At 36.1% G+C, this 20,403-nt stretch overlaps 1 protein-coding gene across 18 annotated transcripts in view; it reads left to right on the top strand.

The window, feature by feature from the left end:
- Nucleotides 1–20,403, top strand: part of CNTLN (centlein) — a 177,211-nt gene that overhangs the window by 144,612 nt on the left and 12,196 nt on the right. For 16 of the 18 annotated variants that reach the window (XR_014939174.1, XM_085528301.1, XM_085528300.1 and 13 more), the window contains 5 exons: nucleotides 757–921; nucleotides 3,655–3,752; nucleotides 5,423–5,549; nucleotides 7,224–7,361; nucleotides 7,693–7,878. Coding sequence is in view for 15 of the 18 variants with exons in the window: in XM_085528301.1 (XP_085384427.1) it covers nucleotides 757–921; nucleotides 3,655–3,752; nucleotides 5,423–5,549; nucleotides 7,224–7,361; nucleotides 7,693–7,878 (714 nt within the window). In the remaining 3 variants the exon portion in view is untranslated. Of the gene's footprint in view, nucleotides 1–756; nucleotides 922–3,654; nucleotides 3,753–5,422; nucleotides 5,550–7,223; nucleotides 7,362–7,692; nucleotides 7,879–20,403 lie in introns of those variants that run through there. The other 2 variants (XR_014939173.1, XR_014939175.1) reach the window with 2 other exon arrangements.

Here is a 20,403-nt window from a genome sequence, read left to right as displayed (position 1 = left end):
GGAATAAACAACTAACATCTGTTATCCTGTCCTGCTCCAGCTTGGCTTTTACCACTTAAGTACCTCAGCCCTAGAGTCAAGGTTATGGAATATGTGGTTCTCTGGCTATGGTGCATATATGTAAAAAGGAAGAAATAACACAACATGAGTAAAGACCAGCCAACCAGAAGATATTTAGTGCAGCTGGTCCACTTTGCTTTAACCTCTACAAGCCCTACAAATATCAAAACAAAAGCCAAGAGAAGAGTGTATGTTTTATAGCAGTTAGTTATCAGCACAGCAATTCAAGCAAGCATACAGTGGCCACCATTAAACAGATTTGACATTTAACCACCTTTGTTTAATGCACCTTGATGTTTGAGAAATCATGGTACTTCTTTATCGGTATAGAAATAATTTCAAAATCCCAGAGAGACTCTAAGTAAATAGGTTTCAACAATAACTACCATTACAGTTTTGTTTTGTTTTGTTTTGTATGAAAATTTTTGCCTGCAATGGTAAAAATTACAACAGTCAAACTTGAATCATCCTGCCTTTAAAAAAAATTGGTTGTTTTTGGTGTTATTTTACTTCTCTATCCTGCCATTTGTCATTTTTGCATTGACTAGAGACTTCAACCAACAACAATGCCATATAATTGTAGATAATATATACTGTTTCATTCTTCTTGAATTCTAAACCACAGAACGTCTGATCTGATCCAGCAGAAGTATTTTTAGGATGCAATTGTGACTGTTCCTTCTGTTTGTAAAACAGGTGTTGACCTCCAACCTGGCCAAATGGCAACAGGAGAAGGAAGATTTACAAGGAAAATTGAAGTTGAGAGAACATCTGTCTCAAACTGCTGGCAAGAGTGAAGTCACACCAGCTCCTTCAAAGAACATTGATTTAGAGATGAAACAGCTGCAGTGCAAACTAAAGGTGACAGAACAGATTATTCAGTGCTGAGTGTAATTCACATGAACAGTACTTAATAATTGGGTCAAGCAGAAAAATATATGTATATATGTATAAACACACATACACGCACACTCATATATGCATATCATTTATATGTGATATGCCAAGGATTAGCAACTTTGGTTTCAAATAATCTTTGATGTTAAATAGAAATGTAGTCATAACCTGAACTGGTATGTATAATTAATACAGTTTTTGCAACCAGATAGGCCAAATGGGGTTGGGGGTGGGGGGGGAGGGAGGGCTTTGGGTTTTTGTACAATCAAATGTATCTTGTTGAAAAGTGTAGTGGAATGACTTCAATGAGAATTGTGGTGATTGCTTTCTTTAAGGAGGAGCAAGGCAACAACTCTATGTGAAAGCGGAGAAACAAGTATTTGTCTGAATGCGCAGCTCGTGTAACAGTAATCTATTGGTGTAACGTTACATATTAGTCACTACTCTTTTTGTCTTCAGAGAGAGATTGTTCTTTTTATACTGGAGTTTTTTGTAGATTGGAAAATACTGATGAATTGATTATTTCATTTTTCAGTCTCCAATGACTTTTTGTGTGAACAATGTAGATTCTAGACTTCATTGATGCCTCTGAGAGCTTTTTCAATATTCTATATGCCTGGATCGTAGTGCTTCCTCCTCTCTTCTCAGTGAAGGCAGTGTATGTACAACAGAGTGTCCTAACACCCTTATATGAATCTGATGTAAAAAATATTAACACAATGTTTAATTCCATCTTAAAGAAGCCTTGCATTCTAAATGTTAAATAAATAAATAAATAACCAAATAAAAACACGTTTAAAATAAACATAGTATTTGATCCCAATTGCAGGATAGTCAAGTGTCCATGCATTGGAATCGATGACCCCTGTGGGTCCTTCCAACTTGGGATACAACGATTCTATGATTCTGTGTCTTCACTGGTGGTTGAATTGGATGAGTATTTTGACTGTGAGGGCATCACAAGCTTTTTATGTGGGTTACTGAAATTGTTAGCCTTATTTTGACCTGATCATTTGGAAAAGAAAGGGAAAAAAGAAGTGTTTTGAAAGTCTTTTTTAGCAGAAGTTTACAGAAGTTTTCAGCTGTTGTTCCAGGTTAACCACATTTAAAGAAGGTATACAGTTACTCTTCTGAATGTCTGAAGGCATGAGCTGCAAAAGCTTTTGCTGCTGCTCAGAATCTCAAATTACCTGATTTTGTTAGTTCTTTTATCAGAGCTTACTATGAGGTGTTTATGTTGTACATATTGATTCCTTGTTACTTTGCCAACAAGGACCATTCTAGGTGTAGCTGATGAGTTTGGAAGCAAAATTCCGTAAGCAAATGTCTTTGCCTCTAAAAGCTGTGCAAGGCTCCACAGAAATAGTCAAGAGCATATCTATCTGATGTGTAAACTGTGTAACTGGATGTTGAGCTTCGTGCTAGCAAAGTTCAACCCCAACAAATAAGTCTCAAGTTATATTCCATTATCATATATCGTCTTAACAATTTTCTGTAGTACCTCACATTATAATAATAGCAAACAGACTAGAGAAGTTATTAAGAACAATATTTTACTTCTAACTGTGCACACAAGAATATAGATTCCACTGGTGTTGCACAGAGTTAGGTACAATGCTCCCATTAATGTTAATAGGTGTTACAGCCTGCACTGCGCAGACAAATTCTCCTTAAGAATCTTTGTTTATAACATGTCTGATCTCCTCACTTACTGTGTATACACAGTGAGTAAAGCGCTTTAGCACATTGGCTGAACCCGCGAAAAGGCATGCATACATTTTGTGCAAACACTTCACAGATATGTATCTCTTGGCAACACCTCTTGGAGTTCTGAAATCTTGACATGCAGTATGTCTGTGCTGCCATTTTCAGCAATGGCATTCAGAGTGTATGCTCAGATTGCTAAGATGGCTACTACAGTGGGGGTTTTTTTGTTTGTTTTTTTGTTTTTGTTTCTGCAAAGCAATTTAATAATACTGTGTTTAAATCTTGGAATCTTAGATTATCTGTGAGTTCCATGGAGAAGTTGAAGGGGTTTTAGTTGTGGTGATTGTTGTGGTTTGTTTTGGTTTTTTTGCTTTCTACTATATAGACAAACACCACAGAATTCCTCTTTGGGAATATGCATAAACACTGAGACTGTACTTTTTCATTAGAGAAAAACAGGATTTTTGTTAGTGTGGCTGACTAGGAACTTTTTGTCTTTTGCTTTGAGTTCCAAGGCATACAAAGGTAACAACTGCTGTTGTAGGATTTTTTGGCATTCCCAAACTGCAACATGAAAGGGACTGTTGGAAACCATTCTCTGTAGGCTCTTGTGCATTAGAACCATGTAAGAATATGGTTCAGATAAAGACTAGGTTTTGTTTCTTTTCTCTGTTTGCTATGCATGGGAAAATTTGGTCCTGTTAGGGCACTCGGCTTGCAGGTGTTTTGATGAATATCTATTAATCATGCATTTTTGTACCACTGGAAGACTACTGGCTTCGAGAATATTTTCTGATGAAAGCATTTTTGTTTAAGTGTTGCTAGAAAGTAAAAATATTCCTTTTGTACAGTGTAACCAATTCTCATTAGTGTTTAATACAGTCTTGTAGTATGCAGAAGTTTACACGGACCATTATTTCAAACAGATTTGCTGTTGACTGAGGTAGCATTGAATCGGATTTATTTCTGTTCTGATATTCTCCAACACAGAATTCGAATGCTGAAATCACTAAGCAATCAGCGACCATTAAGTCACTGAAAAACGAAGTCCAGGAAAAAGAAGACCAGGTTCGGGAACTCCAGGCTAAGTATGTTCACTTTTTTATCCATTGTGTTTGGTGCCACCCAGCGGCAGCTGTGCAGTCGGTACGGCAATAACTGAGCATTGGATTCCTCTTACGATCTCGTGGGCTATTACGGATTTGTGTCTGTGTGTCTGTGTTTTTGTGGTTTGTTTTGATTTTAAGAAAATCAAGATGAACATGATAAAATCGCATGTTATTTAAACTGTTACGCAATAGGCATCTCTATGTTGCAGTAAGAATGCCTTAAATCAGAACTCAGACCCTAGAGTGGACATTTTTTTATCCTTGATGTAAGTCTAAATGAATTCCTCAGCACTGTTAAGTACCGTCTTTCAAATACTGTAATTCTTTGCCTAGGGGCTAGGAGACATGTCAAGGTTCAGATGCTTAAAGAAGATTAACTATCCAGTCTTACATTCATAAAAGTTCAAAAGGACAGTTGTATTTCTTTCTATTTGAATTGATTAAGGTTTACCACTCATTTTGAAATTCACATGTATTGGTTTGAAGTGTGCATCTGAGATTTTTATTCTGCCCACTTACTTGGACTGATGTAATACAGTTCTTCAGTTATACTGCTTTATAAACGTAACCTATTAGTGTTTCTGTGAATTTCTTGCCCATTGCAAAGGTTAACTCTTCTAACCATCGTATTTTTTTATATCTATAGAAAGAACGCAGTTTACTTATCTGACTGTTTTTCATTTCACATATAGAGGACTTTTAGAATCGTTGAGTCATGTACAGTGTATTTTTGGTTCCCAAATAAAACTGGTGTCTTCTACCACAGTGTTTAAGCTTAACTTTAAAATAGAGTTACTGGTGGTGGTGCTTCCTTCATAGAATAGATTCTGTTTTTTCATAAACTTTAAGATTTAATCTACAAAAAAACAGTAGCATGAATGTGAAATAGATGGAAGAAATTTTAAGATTTAATAGACTTTTAATATGATACTGACATGGTACCAACAATATTTTATTCCTGAATAGATTGTCATTTTTACTTTCATAAATAGAAATCCAGATGTCTGGATTTCCGGAGCCTGGGTGTTGCTTGTGTTTACACTGAATGTGTGTGACAACTGCAGATGCATTGCTTGAGACACGATTTTCTCATTAAACAGAGATCATCTTGTAGCACATGAGAATTTTTTTGGATGAGAAATTTCTGAAAAGTGACAATTTTATTCCAATCTTTGGAGCTTTTTTTCTTGTATTTCTGCTCATTGCTGAGTTGGATAAAAGGAAAATAATTCCCCCCTTCACTTTCTTTTAAAAAAACTATATACATAATAGAATAATTTTGTACAAAATAATTTTTGAAAGATATATTCTTCAAAATATCAAATTTTAATTAATCTGAATTCCTTCTTTTCTTTTTAGTGATATCTTAGAAAGTATTATTATGAGATGAAATAATGCAGTTTAGAGCACAAAACACATTAAAAAGCAAATCACAAAATAATTAATGTATTTAAAAATTATCCATTGGTGTGTATTTATGGTTAAGAGTGAGGTAAGCTTCAAGATTGGAATCAACTTTTATTCCAAAAAAATTTGTAAACTATGGAATGATAGTTTTTCTACTGCAGATCTTTTTTTTAATTGTTTAAATCAGTTGCGTATCAGTAGTATTTTCTTACTAGCATGCAGTGTGACTTCTTCCCTTTCAGGATTTCTCGATTGGAGAGGGACCTTAATATGAAAAGACATTTGATAGAAGACTTAAGGTCTCGTATAAAAGCAAACCAAGAGAATGAGAAAGCCTGTAACGAAACACTAGAAAGTCTTGATAGAAAGGTACTTTTTGCTATCTACAGTTTTGAGAATGCCAATGTGTGAGCTAATGTGTTTGAAGAAGTTATTTTAATATGCTATGCATACAAAAACCATACATTGCTTTAAGCATGTGACATACAGTTAATTTAAACATATAACTCCCTCCACTTTAGTTTGTATGAAATCAGTATACAGTATATCAAACTATCAGTATATGATAGTTTGGACAAATTCAGCATAGTTTAATGTCTGATCTTGAGGTAACTAAAATCTGAAGTATTCAGGACACTGAATTGCAAAGACATGCTGTTAAGTAGCATGATTTTGTTTTATACAGTCCAGGTTCTTTAAAAGCAGCAGACCTGAAGCAAGGATGATTTTACCTGACACATGCTAATGAGGTCCTTGCACATCTCTTGAGTGCAGTATTTAAATGGTTTAATATGTTAATTTGTATTGTACTGGAGTATTATGAACGATTCACATTTACCAGCTTTTAACACTTAACAGTAGTTCTATCTGAATAGGTGAAGCTTAATTTCTAAACTAGATTTACCCAACAAAATTCTAGGACAGTTTCACTGACGTGAAATTCTTATACAAGTATAAGAACTTCTATATGTCTTGGCATTTTTCCATTATTATCCAAGCAGTATATTGCACGTTAGTCTTTAATTCCCAAAAAAGATTGTGACATTTGGATGTCTGTGAGGTTTTGTGGCATATGACCTCAAGATAGAAATAAACAATTTACCTGTTTGCCTTTTTTTATCATAGAATGCAGGTGCTTGCTGCATACTGTAGACACTACCTCTGCTTAAAGTCATTAAGTGCTTTCAGCTCTAGAGAGCTACTCTCTTACCCTCCATGCCAAAGATGAGGTGCTATTAAGAGACGCTCAGCCAGAGAGTGAAAGCATAAGTAAGCAAGGGAGTTTAAGTGTGAAAGAAATACCTGGTTTTGTTTTTTGAAAACAAACAAACAAACAAACAAACAAAAAATGTGAAAGAAATACCTGGTTTTGTTTTTTGAAAAAATATTTAGAATGGAAGGACGTACTTTAATCCTGTTTTTGAGTATTATAAATGCTGCAATTTTCACATTCCATCCATTACTTTGGTTATTCCATATGGAAAATCAGCTTCATAAATTTTACACTAACTTCAGCAGAAGATCAAAGAAATTCCGTGTTACTCGATACTGCCTGGACAACTTTGTGATTAATACTGTCAGTTGAACATGAATGATATTCTAGGAGCGTTGGCCTCTTTCATTTTACACAGAACCAGTGTTTGCATTGTATGGCAAAATTATAATAATTACCTAAGATGCTGTAGAGACTATTAGCTTCTTAACAATTATTATTTCCTCAACTTGGTTTTGATTGATGTGGGTTACAGCTGATTGAATAAATGAGTGAAAGCTGTGGTTTATTCACTTTTACATCCACTGTGACATTGCAGACTTGCAAATGAAGAGTTTTCTTTACATTTAGTACAAGGCTTTGTATAACAGGAATGTGTATGGAAACTGATCTCTGCTAGGTGATCAGCAATAATAGTCTTTGTTATTTCAGAAGTTGCTTTAGTAAAATAATTTATGTAAAGCAGGGAGGTATGTTGCAGTGTGAATAGGCTTGAATTTTACTTTTATGTTTTATATCTTTCTAATAATCAAATTTCACTTTTGTTTCAGGTGAAGTCACTGTCTGAAGACTGTGCAAACAAAAAAACCTCCATTGACTCACTGAAACAAAGACTTAATGTAGCTACAAAAGAGAAGTCTCATTATGAGCAGATGTACCACAAGGCTAAAGATGAGCTGGAGAAAAAGGTATATTAGCTTTGTGTTGAGTTTACTGTGGAACTTTTTCATGCCTTACGTTTAAATGAAAAGTTGCAAAGTCATCATCTAAGATGTTTAAAATACATAAAGGAAAAAATGAATCATAGTAACATGTTTCACTGTTTTTATTTGCTCACTGGAATTTAGATGCTGAAACATGGACTCAGTGACTGCAAATGATGTTTCTTTTCCCTATGAAAGTATTTTTACTTGTTCTGTGCTATTTATCATTTTGTGGTAGGTTTGTTTGATTGTGAACTACCACGCCTGCCTGTCAGCTTTTATCATATCACTGCTGTGTCCCTGTGTTGTGTTCCAGGTGCTCAAGCTGTCCAATCTAGAGAGCAAAGTGATTGAGACCGAATATGCTATGACTGAACTCGAGTCTGCAGCATCTCAGCAACTACACGGATTGGCTAGACAGAGTGGGCAAGCTTTGGAGACTGTTCAAAGGAAGCTACTGCTTGCCAATGACAAAATAGACGAGTTCATGACGTTTGTGAAGGTTTGAATTTTGATTTTCTATCAGGTGTTCAGATAAATAAAGGTAGTCTTGGGTGAAAGTATAAAGGGTTAAGACCTAGTCTGTGCCACATTTTGTGAACTGGAAGAGTCTTTGAAGCTCTTGCACTGGCTGGGTGTCAGCTATGAACTGGTCTGAATAGGAAGGAGAGAGCCGGTGGCTGTAGGTCTCTCCTCTAGGCTTCTGGAGAATAACAGTCATTCATATTTGTACCCTTTTGTATATGGCTGCCAGTGTACTTTTTAAATTTTTTTTCATACACACAAAAAAAGGGCATAGTTGTACAATAAATCACTCTGCAGGAAAGATTTCACCAAAACCATGGATAATATTAATATCTGCTGATTACTCTGTATTACCTCATTTCCCACAAGATACGCTTTTGAAACTTCTTTTTCATGGGGAAGGATGTGCTTTCTTCTAATAGAGAATTCTATTTGGGGAGAAAGAAACACGTTCTCTTTCCATAGCTACATAGTTGCTGGTGGCTAAGTTTGGGAAAACATAAACTAACCTAATGTATATTAGTTGTTTCAATAAAACACCCTATATTATTCACAACAGGACCAGAGTTCCCTCATCAGTGGAGTGACTTCATTGAATAAAATGCAGTAGTGGCAATTACTGAAAAAGGAGATAAACAATTGTTTGCCATACAGATACTTTACATATTCCTACAATGAAAGACTTTAACAAAAATTAGCAAGTGAGGAAGTAGAAGCAGCAGTAATGACACAAGTTACATACCAGCAACTATGTACTTAATTCTTTGATGAATGACTGTAGCTTTTCTAATAACACAAGTATTCATTAGCATGTATATGATCATACCATACACAGAAAAAATATAAATATGTAGCCATTTAATATAAATATAAAATTAATTTAATTTAATTTAATTTAATATAAATATGAGCCATTCAGGGATCATCTACAGGCAAAACTGCCAAGTGGTCTGTAGGTATGTGACCCATAAAAGGGCAAGAATCGAGAAGCATTTCCTTTTTGCCAAATGGATCAAATCCTTTCAAGAATTATGAATACTTGTATTGCACAAAATGCAGAGGAGTGCTCTGCATTCTGCCAGCCTCTGCAAGAGAAAAAGACTGAGTGTACACAGGTCACTGCAGAAGTTACATCTCATGTCTATTTCCATGGAAATTCTAACAGATACAATAGCATAATAACACCATTTCATACAGAAAATCCTCAGCTACAAAGCACCAAAGATCAGCACCACCATCATTAGCTATGCATTTTTGCCAGACACATAAGAAACTGCACCAGTGGAGGTGACCCACTGCTGCTGTCCCAAAACACACCCACAATTTCACTGTGCTCACATCACTTTTTGGTCTCCATAAACATTGAGCAAGCATCAGTGAATGTCAGTATATGCAGTTTTTTCCTTATGGATGAATTCAATTCCACAGCGATGCTTCAGGCACACTTCCGTGTCAGATGCCATTGTGTCAGAGTGCCCCTCTACTGCCATCTATCACGCAAGAACAGCATGTAATGGAATATTGGTGGGAAGGTTCAACCTCTACTGTTGTAACACCAGCATCCACCCCTGACATTGTAGGACAACATAATAAAACAGGCATTACTTTCAGAGCAGCCCTCATGCTAATATTGACAGTTAGGTGTGCAAGAGAGGTAAAGCTAAAGGCTTTGGTGTTATGAAACACTGAGCCTCATTCTAATGGTACAGGAAAATTCGTAAAAAGAATAATCTGCGCGTGATGTTTAACTAGTAATTAGAAGGCTACCTGCAAACTACGAAACATCAGATGTAAATTTTTTTTAACAGGTTTTTGTTGTTGTTGTTTTAAGTCTCATGTAGGCCATAACAAGCAATCTGACTTGTCTAGCAAAGAGTGTGAAGAGAAAATAAAGGGTTTTATTTACTAAAATGTAAAAAGTCTGTACAAGAAAAGTAGATAAGTAAACTTGATATATGAAGAGAAGTTAGAAGTCGTAACAGCCAACATACACATAGTGGGATGATAATGCATCATTTTATTGCAAACATTTCTTGCATATATTTGTACTGTTACACTAATTTTCCATTCAGGAAGGCTTTTACTATTAGACAAAATGTACAACAAAGGTGTTTACAAGTTGGGAGGGAGAGCAGGGGAGGGTACTGTGATTCTGAACTAAAGGACAATTGGCTTTGGAGTTACTGACAACTCAGAATGATGGAATCTTGAGTGCATTTGTATCAGTGTGCAAAGTCACAAAATCTGAGGGAGACATTTCTGGTAGGAGTTTGTTAAACAGCACTGGTTCAAATTACAGCATTTGATGAGTTAATCAGATATCTGTAATATACAATAAAGTACTGCTGTTGGGAGCCCAGATCAGGAACTTGTAAGCATGTAACAAAAATTGCTAGATTATAAAATCTAGTTTCTAAAAACTGTGTAAGGTGCAATTGCCAACAGAAGCTACCAAATATGTTCTAAGCCATTTTTCAGCATATTTTTGCTGACGTGTGTTATGGATATCAGGTGTTCTGTCCTAAATTACATTCACTGAGACCAAAGTGGCACCTGTAATAGGTTGACGTACGTAACTGTTGGTCAGAGTAGCACATTCTCCAAAGTTGTTATTGAGGATGGAGAAGAGACTGAAGATGGTCAAAATGGTTAGCCATGCCAAAGCGTGAAGAGCAGGATTTGAAAATATGCTAGTAATAAGACTGATACTACAGGCTGTATATAACCTAGTATTAGACAGAGCAACTGTGCAACAGTGTAAAGACAGAAATGTTGCATTTCTGTTCTGTACCTGAAAGGTAGTAGACTGACATAAATGATGATGAAACACACCCAAATCTAACATAACAAGTCTCCACTGATTGTGATCGGTGGAGACTTGTAAACAATTTAAGTAAGAAGTATTTTAAACTGAGAAATGTTATGTCTTAACACTGTTACGGGGCTTTTTAAGGAATTTGTTTCTTGCTAATCCTCATTTTGAGTAAGAGTTCAAAATAAATATGTACTCTAAAACTGACATGAGCATTGGAGTAATTTAAAAATGTTAATATAGAGTTGACATTCAGAAAAGGCAGTCAGGATAGACATTTTTAGGTCACTTAGTCTGACCTCATTTCTGGCTAAAATAATGAAAATCTAATATGAAATTCAATTATTTAAGTATTAAACCGTAGAGGCATAGTTATACTTCTTAGAATGGCTTCATGTGAAATAATTTGCATTGAATAAACCTGCTTTCTTTCCTTTAAGGAAATGCAAGTCAGTTGACAAACGTTACTGTTCATTTTAAGGTACTGTTTTTTAAGATATATGATCTAGCTCTCTGAGGTGTTCGGATAAAAAATTTACGCTATGCAATGTCAATAATATGTTAAATAGATTAAAAATTGCCTGAGTGGTTGTATTGAAAAGTAATTCATAAGATTTAGATGCTTCTAGATTTCTGTGAAGATGAGAGCTAAACTTGATTGTAAAACATTTTCACAGCTAGATATCAAATCCTGATAAAATTTATCAATGGCATTTAAGATAAATAATACTGAAGGTAAGGCTATAAGTATAATGTAATCTAGGCATAATGAAACATACCTTTATTACGGAAGAGTACAAGCCACCTATAGAAAGCTGCTAGTCACCCCGAGAGGATTTTAGATTCTTTTTGTAAAGCCACATCTTTTCATCCCATCCAGAATCTACCAGCACCATAAATTCTCTTTGTACCATTCAGTTTCTACAGTATACCATTGTTCAATATTTCCTATATCTTACATTGCAGTAGGGGATCCTCAGGTGGATCTTGCAAGCTATGTGCAGCACAACAATCAGAGCAAAATGTTCTTTGTTGTCTTTGTAGCGCCTGCAACTACACACACAGAAAACAGCTGCTGGACAAAGTTAAAACTCTGTCGTTAGACTACTTGGCTGGGTGAATACAGGATGCAGTGTACTGGTTTGGAGAGTCCAAACAGTTTGAAACAGTCCAAAACCTTCCCTAATTGTTTTCCTTCATTATTGTGTGTTTTTTTGTTGTTTTTTTTCTAATCTCACATGAGGGTTTACTACATATTGGCTGCCAAAGATTCTTCCTGAAATAGCAAGGCTCAGTAATACTTGGTGACATTATGTGTCCTACTCAAGTGTACGGTATCAAAACCCATTTATTATATATATTTTAAAAAAAAAAAAAAAAAAGTAGAAGAAAGCAATGTTAGTCTGCATTGATGACATCTGCATGAGCATCTCAGAACTCCTCTGACCTTGAGGAAGATGTTCCAAAATTCTGAGAAGGCACCTATATTCAAGTACTGCAGTAATAAGTAGGTGATGGCAGCCAAATGCTTTAAAGTCAGCTTAGTGCGTTTCTCACTTCCATAATGCCTCTGTGGTTTGGGAGGTGTGTGCCCTCCGTTGAGGATACCCACAGAAGCACAGTTCACATCTGGTCTGTTCTGGCATTGTTCTTGATAGGTCTCCAGTATAACCATCTGATAAAATTGACTGCCAAAATCAAGACCCACAGCAGTTTGCTTGGCAAGCTTAGTGGATCTACTTGGAGATCTAATTCTCACCCTCCTAAGACATCTGCCCTCATTTCTTCTACTCAGAGCAGGTCTTAAGCTAGGTGTATCTCTGCTTTGTGGCCACATACGTGTCCAAAGCCGCCTTCTACCGCTCCTTGGTGCAGTCAGCTTACCTTATATCTTAGTATGTGTTAATCTCTCTTAACCTTTCTGCAGTTTGCCTTTATTTTGGCATCTATTTTTTCCATGGCATATTTTTCTCACTGCTGTCATGGGATACAGTTTAATATACAGTTAACTATGGCATGTCAGTTTACTGCAGTAGTCAACTATTAACACTTCTGTTAAAAAGTTCCACCTGTGGATGACTCCTACTGCTTTTTTTCCTGCCCAAGTGAAATGCCCTCCCTTGAGGGCACTGCATGGGTTAACTGAGCTCTCAGGAGAAGGCACCAATTTAAGTTAACCTTCTGAAAACCCAGAGCAACAGCTTTAGTGCACCCCACACAGGGCAGAACAGGGACAGCTTTACATGACAATAGAGATGTTGAGGCTGCCTTTTTCAGTTGTACTTGTAATTGAAAATGTCATGTGAAACTAGAATCCTGTTACAAATAATGGACCTAATTAATGACTCACTGCTTTCTTGTTAAAAAAATCCTGCCATTTGGCAAATTCCTATTATTTACAATCATAGTCATTTTCTCCTTAACTGTTCTGTGTTGGGAGAGAGCATTGCCAGGAAACACGTTCTTCTCAGAATGTTGATGTGTAGATGATGTCCTGTTTGTTCTTTATCTCAGAAAGAGAAAGGAAGGAAGAGAAGAAATAGGGATGATACGTATTTTTCATTGGGATATTCAAGTATTTGGGAAATGTTCCATGGCTTTATGATCAATTTCTTTCCAACAAGAGAGCAGTGTAAGTACACTGCTTCTGACTGTACCTCCAACTACAAAGTCAGTTCTTTTGACAGAAGTTAGTCCTTGCAGCAGACTCTCAGAGTTCTCTAGTTACAGTGCAACAGTAAGAAATATTCTTCATAGGACATTTCCACTGTATTCTAAAAATCTGTGGCTTCAATTTCCCTGGCAGTATTATTGCTCTAAAGTGGTCACAGGCTGTGAAGAAGTGGTTTTTATAGGGCTACCTGGATAAGACACAGGATGCTATTATTTGAGCCTTGATGTTTTGTTCCTTCATTCAAAAATGCTAAGCATAATAGGTAACTGTAAAATCTTATAATTGGAAGAAATGGACTAAATTTTCATTAGAATAGAACTGAACTGTGCAGATGAAAATTGGTTTATTTTGAGTTGTTCACACAACTGTACATGAAACCTGCCAAGTTAGAAGTGTTGTCTGACCAAAGGTTTCCACAGTGGGTCACTGGGACATTTTGCAAATGACAGCAGACAACATCACTATCATAAATCAACACTGTCAGTTTTGCTTTGAAAGTGGGCACCTTTCACATGACTTCACGTTGCTAGAAAATGTTCCGCACTGGGAATCTTTAGCAGTGAAAAAGTAAGTATAATTCATTTATTACTCTTCAAACTGTCAATGCTTTACCTAGGAAAGTATACCCAGGGTGATTATTTTGTATTGTCTGGAGTAAACAATGAGTCTGCCAATCTGTGGCCAGGCAAAATCAGCATAATATATGGTTGTAGGAAAGCATTCTAGTTTGATGAGAACTAGTCTTCTTATCTGTAGAATACACACCTTTAAGAGAAAGTGTCTTGACATGCAAAGCAAAACTGAAAAATCTTACCCTTAAAAAAACAGACTCTTCTTTTTCACTATGCAGACTGCTTTAGGGGGAAAAAAAAAAAAAAAAAGGAGAACCACAGCGAACCACAGCGAACCACAGCTTTTATTATGAAATACCAACCTTTCTTGGTTCTGCAAAGAAATTGGTGATAAATTAAGCTAATCTCCATCAGGATTACTCTGCATCTGGGATTTAGGCAAATTGAATCAGAGGCCTGAATAGTGACAGTGAATATCTATTAGACTGTAAACAGAATAATAGGCTCTGTGAATTTTAATGAATGAAGTGAATGGCTGAACTCTTCTAGTTTACAGAAGGCATATGGGAAGTGATGCATACAGTTTGCCAGGAACAGAATATAATGTGGATGTCTTAATAGATAAAAACTCGATTACTAAAAATGAAGAATAAATGGAAAAATTTTAGAAAGGTTTTCCATACTGTTTTTCTTCACTTCTTAGTTTTAAAAGGATGCCATTTTCCTTTGTTTTCTATGACTGTGATAGGGAAGGATGATAACGGATATGGCTTAAAATATTTTGCAGAGTGTATTTGTATATACCCCTTTGTCTTATCAGCTTAAGGAAATGGTTAAATGATGCAACCAATGTAACTGCATGTATGTCTCCTGAAAAGCTGAGGTGCATGTCTGATTCACGTGGATAATCTTATTGATATTAGTGCAAGTTTCGTTCTTGTTACAGTGCTTGCAAAGCATTCTCACAGACCATGACCCACTAATACTAGTCAGTATGCAATCAGATCCAAAAAACTAAAACTGAACAGGGAACTATTTTCAGCAGCCTGTGAATGCCTTCCTATTCTACCTCAGGGGAAAAGAACTTCTTTTAAATTTTGGAGAGAACGGGGCTCCAGCAGGCTCAGCTGGGAGCTACTTGGAGACTTCTGCTGTGCAATCCCTGGAAGGATATGGGTCCACCTGTACCTCCTTTAAATCACTTGGAGAGACTACTTTCTAAAATCTGATATTTAGCTCGGTGTCTAATTTGGAGATACTGAAGGAAGCCCATTTTAAAGGTAATGATGAGTTCACGGTCTGAGAGATAGAAACAGTTTTTGTAACTGGAAAATGTGGGAGATAGATAGGTGTGATACTCTGAATTTGAACAGATAGGAAAACTTACTGAGAAAATGACAGGAAAAATAGAACTTGAAAAGGAGGAGAAAGGTCTCCAGTAATGATTGATTTAACGGTTCATGTAGAAATAATTGTTCAATGAATGTTGATCAGATTACTGTGAGAGAGTAGAACAAACAGAAGGCACAGCCTTGTGAAGTCTTCAGTAATTTAGAAAGGTGAGAATTGAGGAGTTCCCCAAAGCGCACATCGAAAGGGCTACCAGAGAGGTATAATAGCTCTAGGGAGGAGAACTGTACAAAGCAGTGACAGTGTTTTAAGAAAACACATTTCATAAGCGGCCAACAGACATGAGGAATGTCTTACGGAGTGTAAGAAGTGCTCGAGCTGACCTCTTAAATTAGGTTTCAAACATGTTTGTTTCAGCAGTGCAGTGGTCTTACACGGGGCATTTGCTTTAGATTCCTTATGCTTTGTTTTTGACTGTGCAGAAAGGCAGCATGAGTTCAGACATCGAACTAAGTCAGGAAAATCTCGGTGTTTTTCACATCTTCGTCACTGACCCTCAATATGACCTTTGGAAGGTTGCTTCACCTTGGTCTTTCTTGGTCTGCCCTGAATATTCTTTGTGTGCCCTGGCTGGTAGAACTGTGATGTCTTTATCTGTCCTGACTTTTCAGGTAATAAGTTCTCTGAGATCCCAGCCATCTCTTACAATGTGTGCAAATCTCCAGTCTCTGTCAGCACCACTTTTTTTGTTTTGTTTTTTTTCCACTGTGTAAATAACTCTAATATATGAAAATATAAATAAATGATGCTTGTTTTGCTAACACCCGTGTAAATTAGAGATAATTCTGTTGAAAACAAAGAATTTACAGTAGGAAAAAAGAATCATGTGAATGAGGTGGGACTTAAATGCTGATATAAATAGCACTTTAAATTATTATTATTTCCCATTTCACAAAAATACAGTTTTAGAAACCAGTATAGTTTGACAGAAATATTCTGCCTGTCACACTACACTGATTATACAAATTTCAACTCATTCTCTACCAGTATTGCTGGTGTGGCCTATCAGTGAAGTGCCCACATGCTATAAAAAGAGAGACTTCATTCCACATTAAGTCATGTTATGAAAAATCTTCCAAAAAGAAGCTGAGTTTAGTGCAAGATCTTAGGCATAAATGGAAGGGTGATAAGTAGACATTTATCAAAAGATGATTAGAAAAGAAAAAATAGCTAAATAGTTATACAGAACTAAACTTTGGATTACAAAGGGATTGTCTTTGGAAGTAGTAAAATTAGTCATTTTAAATATTATGCACTATTTCTCTACTAAAAGGCAAACTCAATTGTAATTGTCCAGAATAAGTCCTCTCCATCATTGTATAAAATACGGTTTGTTTTGAAAACAATCTAAAATTAAAAGTTGGTTGTAACCTAGGTCTTTTTGTTTGTTTGTTTGTTTATAGATACATTATACTAAATTTTGGGAAATAGCATTATGTATTCAATTTACTTTCCTCAAATGTGTCAAATTGATATATTTGAATCTTTTTTCCTGTGGTTTTCATATCATCATGGAATGGTTTGGGCTGGAAGGGACCTTGGTCCAACTCCTCCACCACGGGTAAGGATGCCAGCCCACTAGACCAGGTTGCTCATCCAACCTAGCCTTAGCCTTTTTGACATCTAGGACTGTTTAATAGAATTAAGTCAAAAGAATACTTTCAATTTTGAATGTAAAAAGAGTTGCTTGAGTTTGAATCAACATGGAACGGTACATAGGAAGAAGATGTAGAATGAGACTGGTAGCAAGGATATTTTGGAAAAATGTGAATAAAAACAGTATTTAAAAGTTAGCAACTGAGATGTTCTCTTTTCTGTTCTAATGGCAAGCAGGAACAACTCAGCTTTGGAATAAGCAACTTTAACCATCACATTGCACAAAATCCAATCATATTTGCAGTGTGCTGAGATTGCAAGATTTTAGTCAACGCAGATTATCATTTCTGTCTTTGTGTCTTAATATTCTTCTTCATTTTTCCATTTTAATGGATTTTTTTCAGTCCTACAATCCTAAATGCTAGGTAGCTGAGTTGTATGTTCAAATAATGAAATCTTGAGGCCCTTCTCAGTTTGCGTTACTCAAAATCTTAGTCGGGAAACCTGTGGTGGATTTAACTCTGAAAATAAATACTGTACAAATCTGTCCACTTTTCCAGATTTTGTTGCTGTAATTGGTTTTGGGGTACTACTGAATTCACTTTTTCTGGTTCACTGTCCATCATTTATTGCTCATGTCCACAAAGAAGACAGGACTGTACTAGATTGCTGGACTTGTTGGACTGCAAACTGGAGATAGGTCTTGTCCCAGGGGTAGAAGAGGCTGGTAGTATTTTGTTAACCTTTCAGATATCATCTTTTAGGTCCTTAATTACTATAATGTGTATTCAGACTTACTTGAGTTAATGAAAGTAGAAAATTTTGAGGATGCAGCTCTAGTATTACATTATTCTGTAGGTATATAGTGCATTTTCTCAATCTTTATTTAAAATGGAGCTCTTAGGATTAATCAGGTGAGAGACATTTCTTCCAGGCAATGTGTGCTTTCATCTTTCCCTGTCTCTCAGAAGTTGTGAGTACTATTGTCAGGGATAATCAACATAAGATTGTTCCTTTAAAACCATATATTTCAATCAGATACCTAGCTTTGGTAGACGTATTTGTCCATGTCAGCTCTTTAATGAATTAGCCTTTGAAACACTTAAGCTATGTTAACTTTTAAAGAATCTTGTCGCTGTGACATTCCTTTGAGTGTATCTTTTGTTTGTTTGTTTGTTTGGGTTTTAAAACATTCCACATCTTGTCAACATTTATTTATTTTTGTCTTCATAGAAAAGATAGACAAAGTCTACTTTAATTCCTCCAAGCCTTCGCAGATAGATCTAAGAGCTGAATCATATAGCTTAAACATCTGTCTTTGTAAATGTTGGAATGACAGCAGAAACTGTGACAGCAGTTATTCCAAAGACAGGTAAATGAAAATAAAACATGTTACAAATGAGATCACTGTGACATTAGTAAAAGGGTGTTACTATTACTACTATAAGGTGATAACCTGATAGTAGCATTCTCAGAATACTGAACTTTGTAGAGGAAGATGAGATGAGTCTGTATCTTCTGTACACAGTTTCATTGCTGTCAGGGCATCTGCTAGACTTTCTGAAATAGCATGTGATCTCTGGGGATCATAAGAATTAATTGAACCTCCCGAGGCTAACTGATTCCCAGGGGTTGGAGTGATACTTGTTATAGCCCTTGCCCAGACAAATCTGTTGCAGTGGTCTGTCTTGTCTTTATTTCTCATCTACACTCTTGTCCCTTTCCCAATCAATCAATAAACAAACAAACAAATAAGTGGCTCAGTTGCTAGGAGGTATACTTGTTTAAGTGAAGAAGGTATATGAGGAAACTTATTTAAAAGAAATTGCTGTAGGGCAGGTTTGATTTTCTTTCATCATGCCTAAACATTAGTATTCAGAGTACTTTCAAAGTCAGTTTTAGAGAGGAAACGGACCACATGGTTGGCAATAATTTTTCTGTTGCTGGAGAATTTCTTTAAACTCACCATTCCTCTATGAAATTTAGATTTCATTCCTCAGATAGCTGCTACATCTTCACAATACTTTTTGTTCTTTTGGAAATTAACCTTGTTTCAGAAAAGATTTTCATTTTGGTGTAATGATGTAAGAGTCATAAACTTACACCACTGCAGCCTCCAAGGATGTACTGTTGGTGCATTTTAGGCACAAGCTTTCATAATGACTATTCATTCATAAAATACAACAGATATGAGATTTGTTGCATATATTATACTGTTCTGTTGTTTTGCAGTAAGTTGATTTTGGACAGCAGTTAAGTAAACAAGGCCACTTGCCCACTCCTCCCTCCCAGCAGGACAAACTTCTGTTTGTCTTGTGTCCTTTAAGTTTGATTATACTACAAACTATAACAATAGTATGTGTAAATTAACACAGAAATTATAAGAATAATTTTAGGAATTGTTTTGCTCTTGTAGCATGTGGGGGCTCACTAATTGATTTCTGTCAATTCGAAAGCTTCTGGGGATATAAAGACAACATTAAAAGTGAGTTCTTGCTGTCTATAAGTTACTACAACTTCCTTGAGCATTTACATAAATCTCACCTTTTGAACTAATAAAAACAAAACAAAAAAAAAAAAAGACCTTCAATTTTGTAGATTTCAAACATAGCAGAATTATGTTTTTAAAAAATGTTTGTTTGCTTGCTGAAACAGAAGTTGAAGACTTATCTTATGAATGATTAGTTTGGGTTGTAAAAATGCAGCTTATGAGGGAGGTGTTTTTAGAGTTTTATGCAACTCACTAGACATAATAAATACTATATAGCTTTTGGAGCTGCACAATCATAGAATGGCTCCAGTCAGAAGGGACTTTAAAAATCATTAAGCTCTAATCCCCTGACAAGGGCACAGCTGCCCCCACCAGCTCAGGCTGCCCAGGTCCCCATCCAACCTGTCCATTATGGCCTCCAGGGATGGGGCAGCCACAGTTTCTCTGGGCAGCCTGTGCCAGGGACTCACCACTCTCTTGGTAAAGAATTTCTTCCAAACATCTAACTTAAATCTTCCATCTTTTAGTTTAAAGCCATTCTCCCTCTTTCTATCGCTATCAAAATATGTAAAAAGTCAGTCTCCATCCTGTTTAGATGTACTTTGAGTACTAGGAAGGAGCAGTGAGGATGTGATGTGATATGAGACCATGCCCACAGGCCTTGCACACATCCAAATAGAGGACATCTTTTGCTCTTCCTTTGTCCACCAAAGCAGGAGATAATACAACAGTTGCTACTAATTAAAAAGACTTTAAACCTACAATCAGAATTTTAAGCTTACTTTTGTTCTAGTTGGGCCAGCAGCAATTGCACTGATGTGACAAGATGTGTTGTAGATTTGTTTTCAGAAATTAATCAGGGATTCCTGATAAAACAGGATTCTCATTGGCTGGTGGAGGCTAAGTGTGACCCACAGGAATAGCTGCTGGTAACAGCTACGTTGGGT

Source organism: Coturnix japonica, chromosome Z (assembly GCF_054131305.1).
Source record: "Coturnix japonica strain WE chromosome Z, WE-NBRP24, whole genome shotgun sequence".
Lineage (NCBI taxonomy): Eukaryota > Metazoa > Chordata > Aves > Galliformes > Phasianidae > Coturnix > Coturnix japonica.
This window is presented reverse-complemented; position numbering and strand designations above follow the sequence as displayed.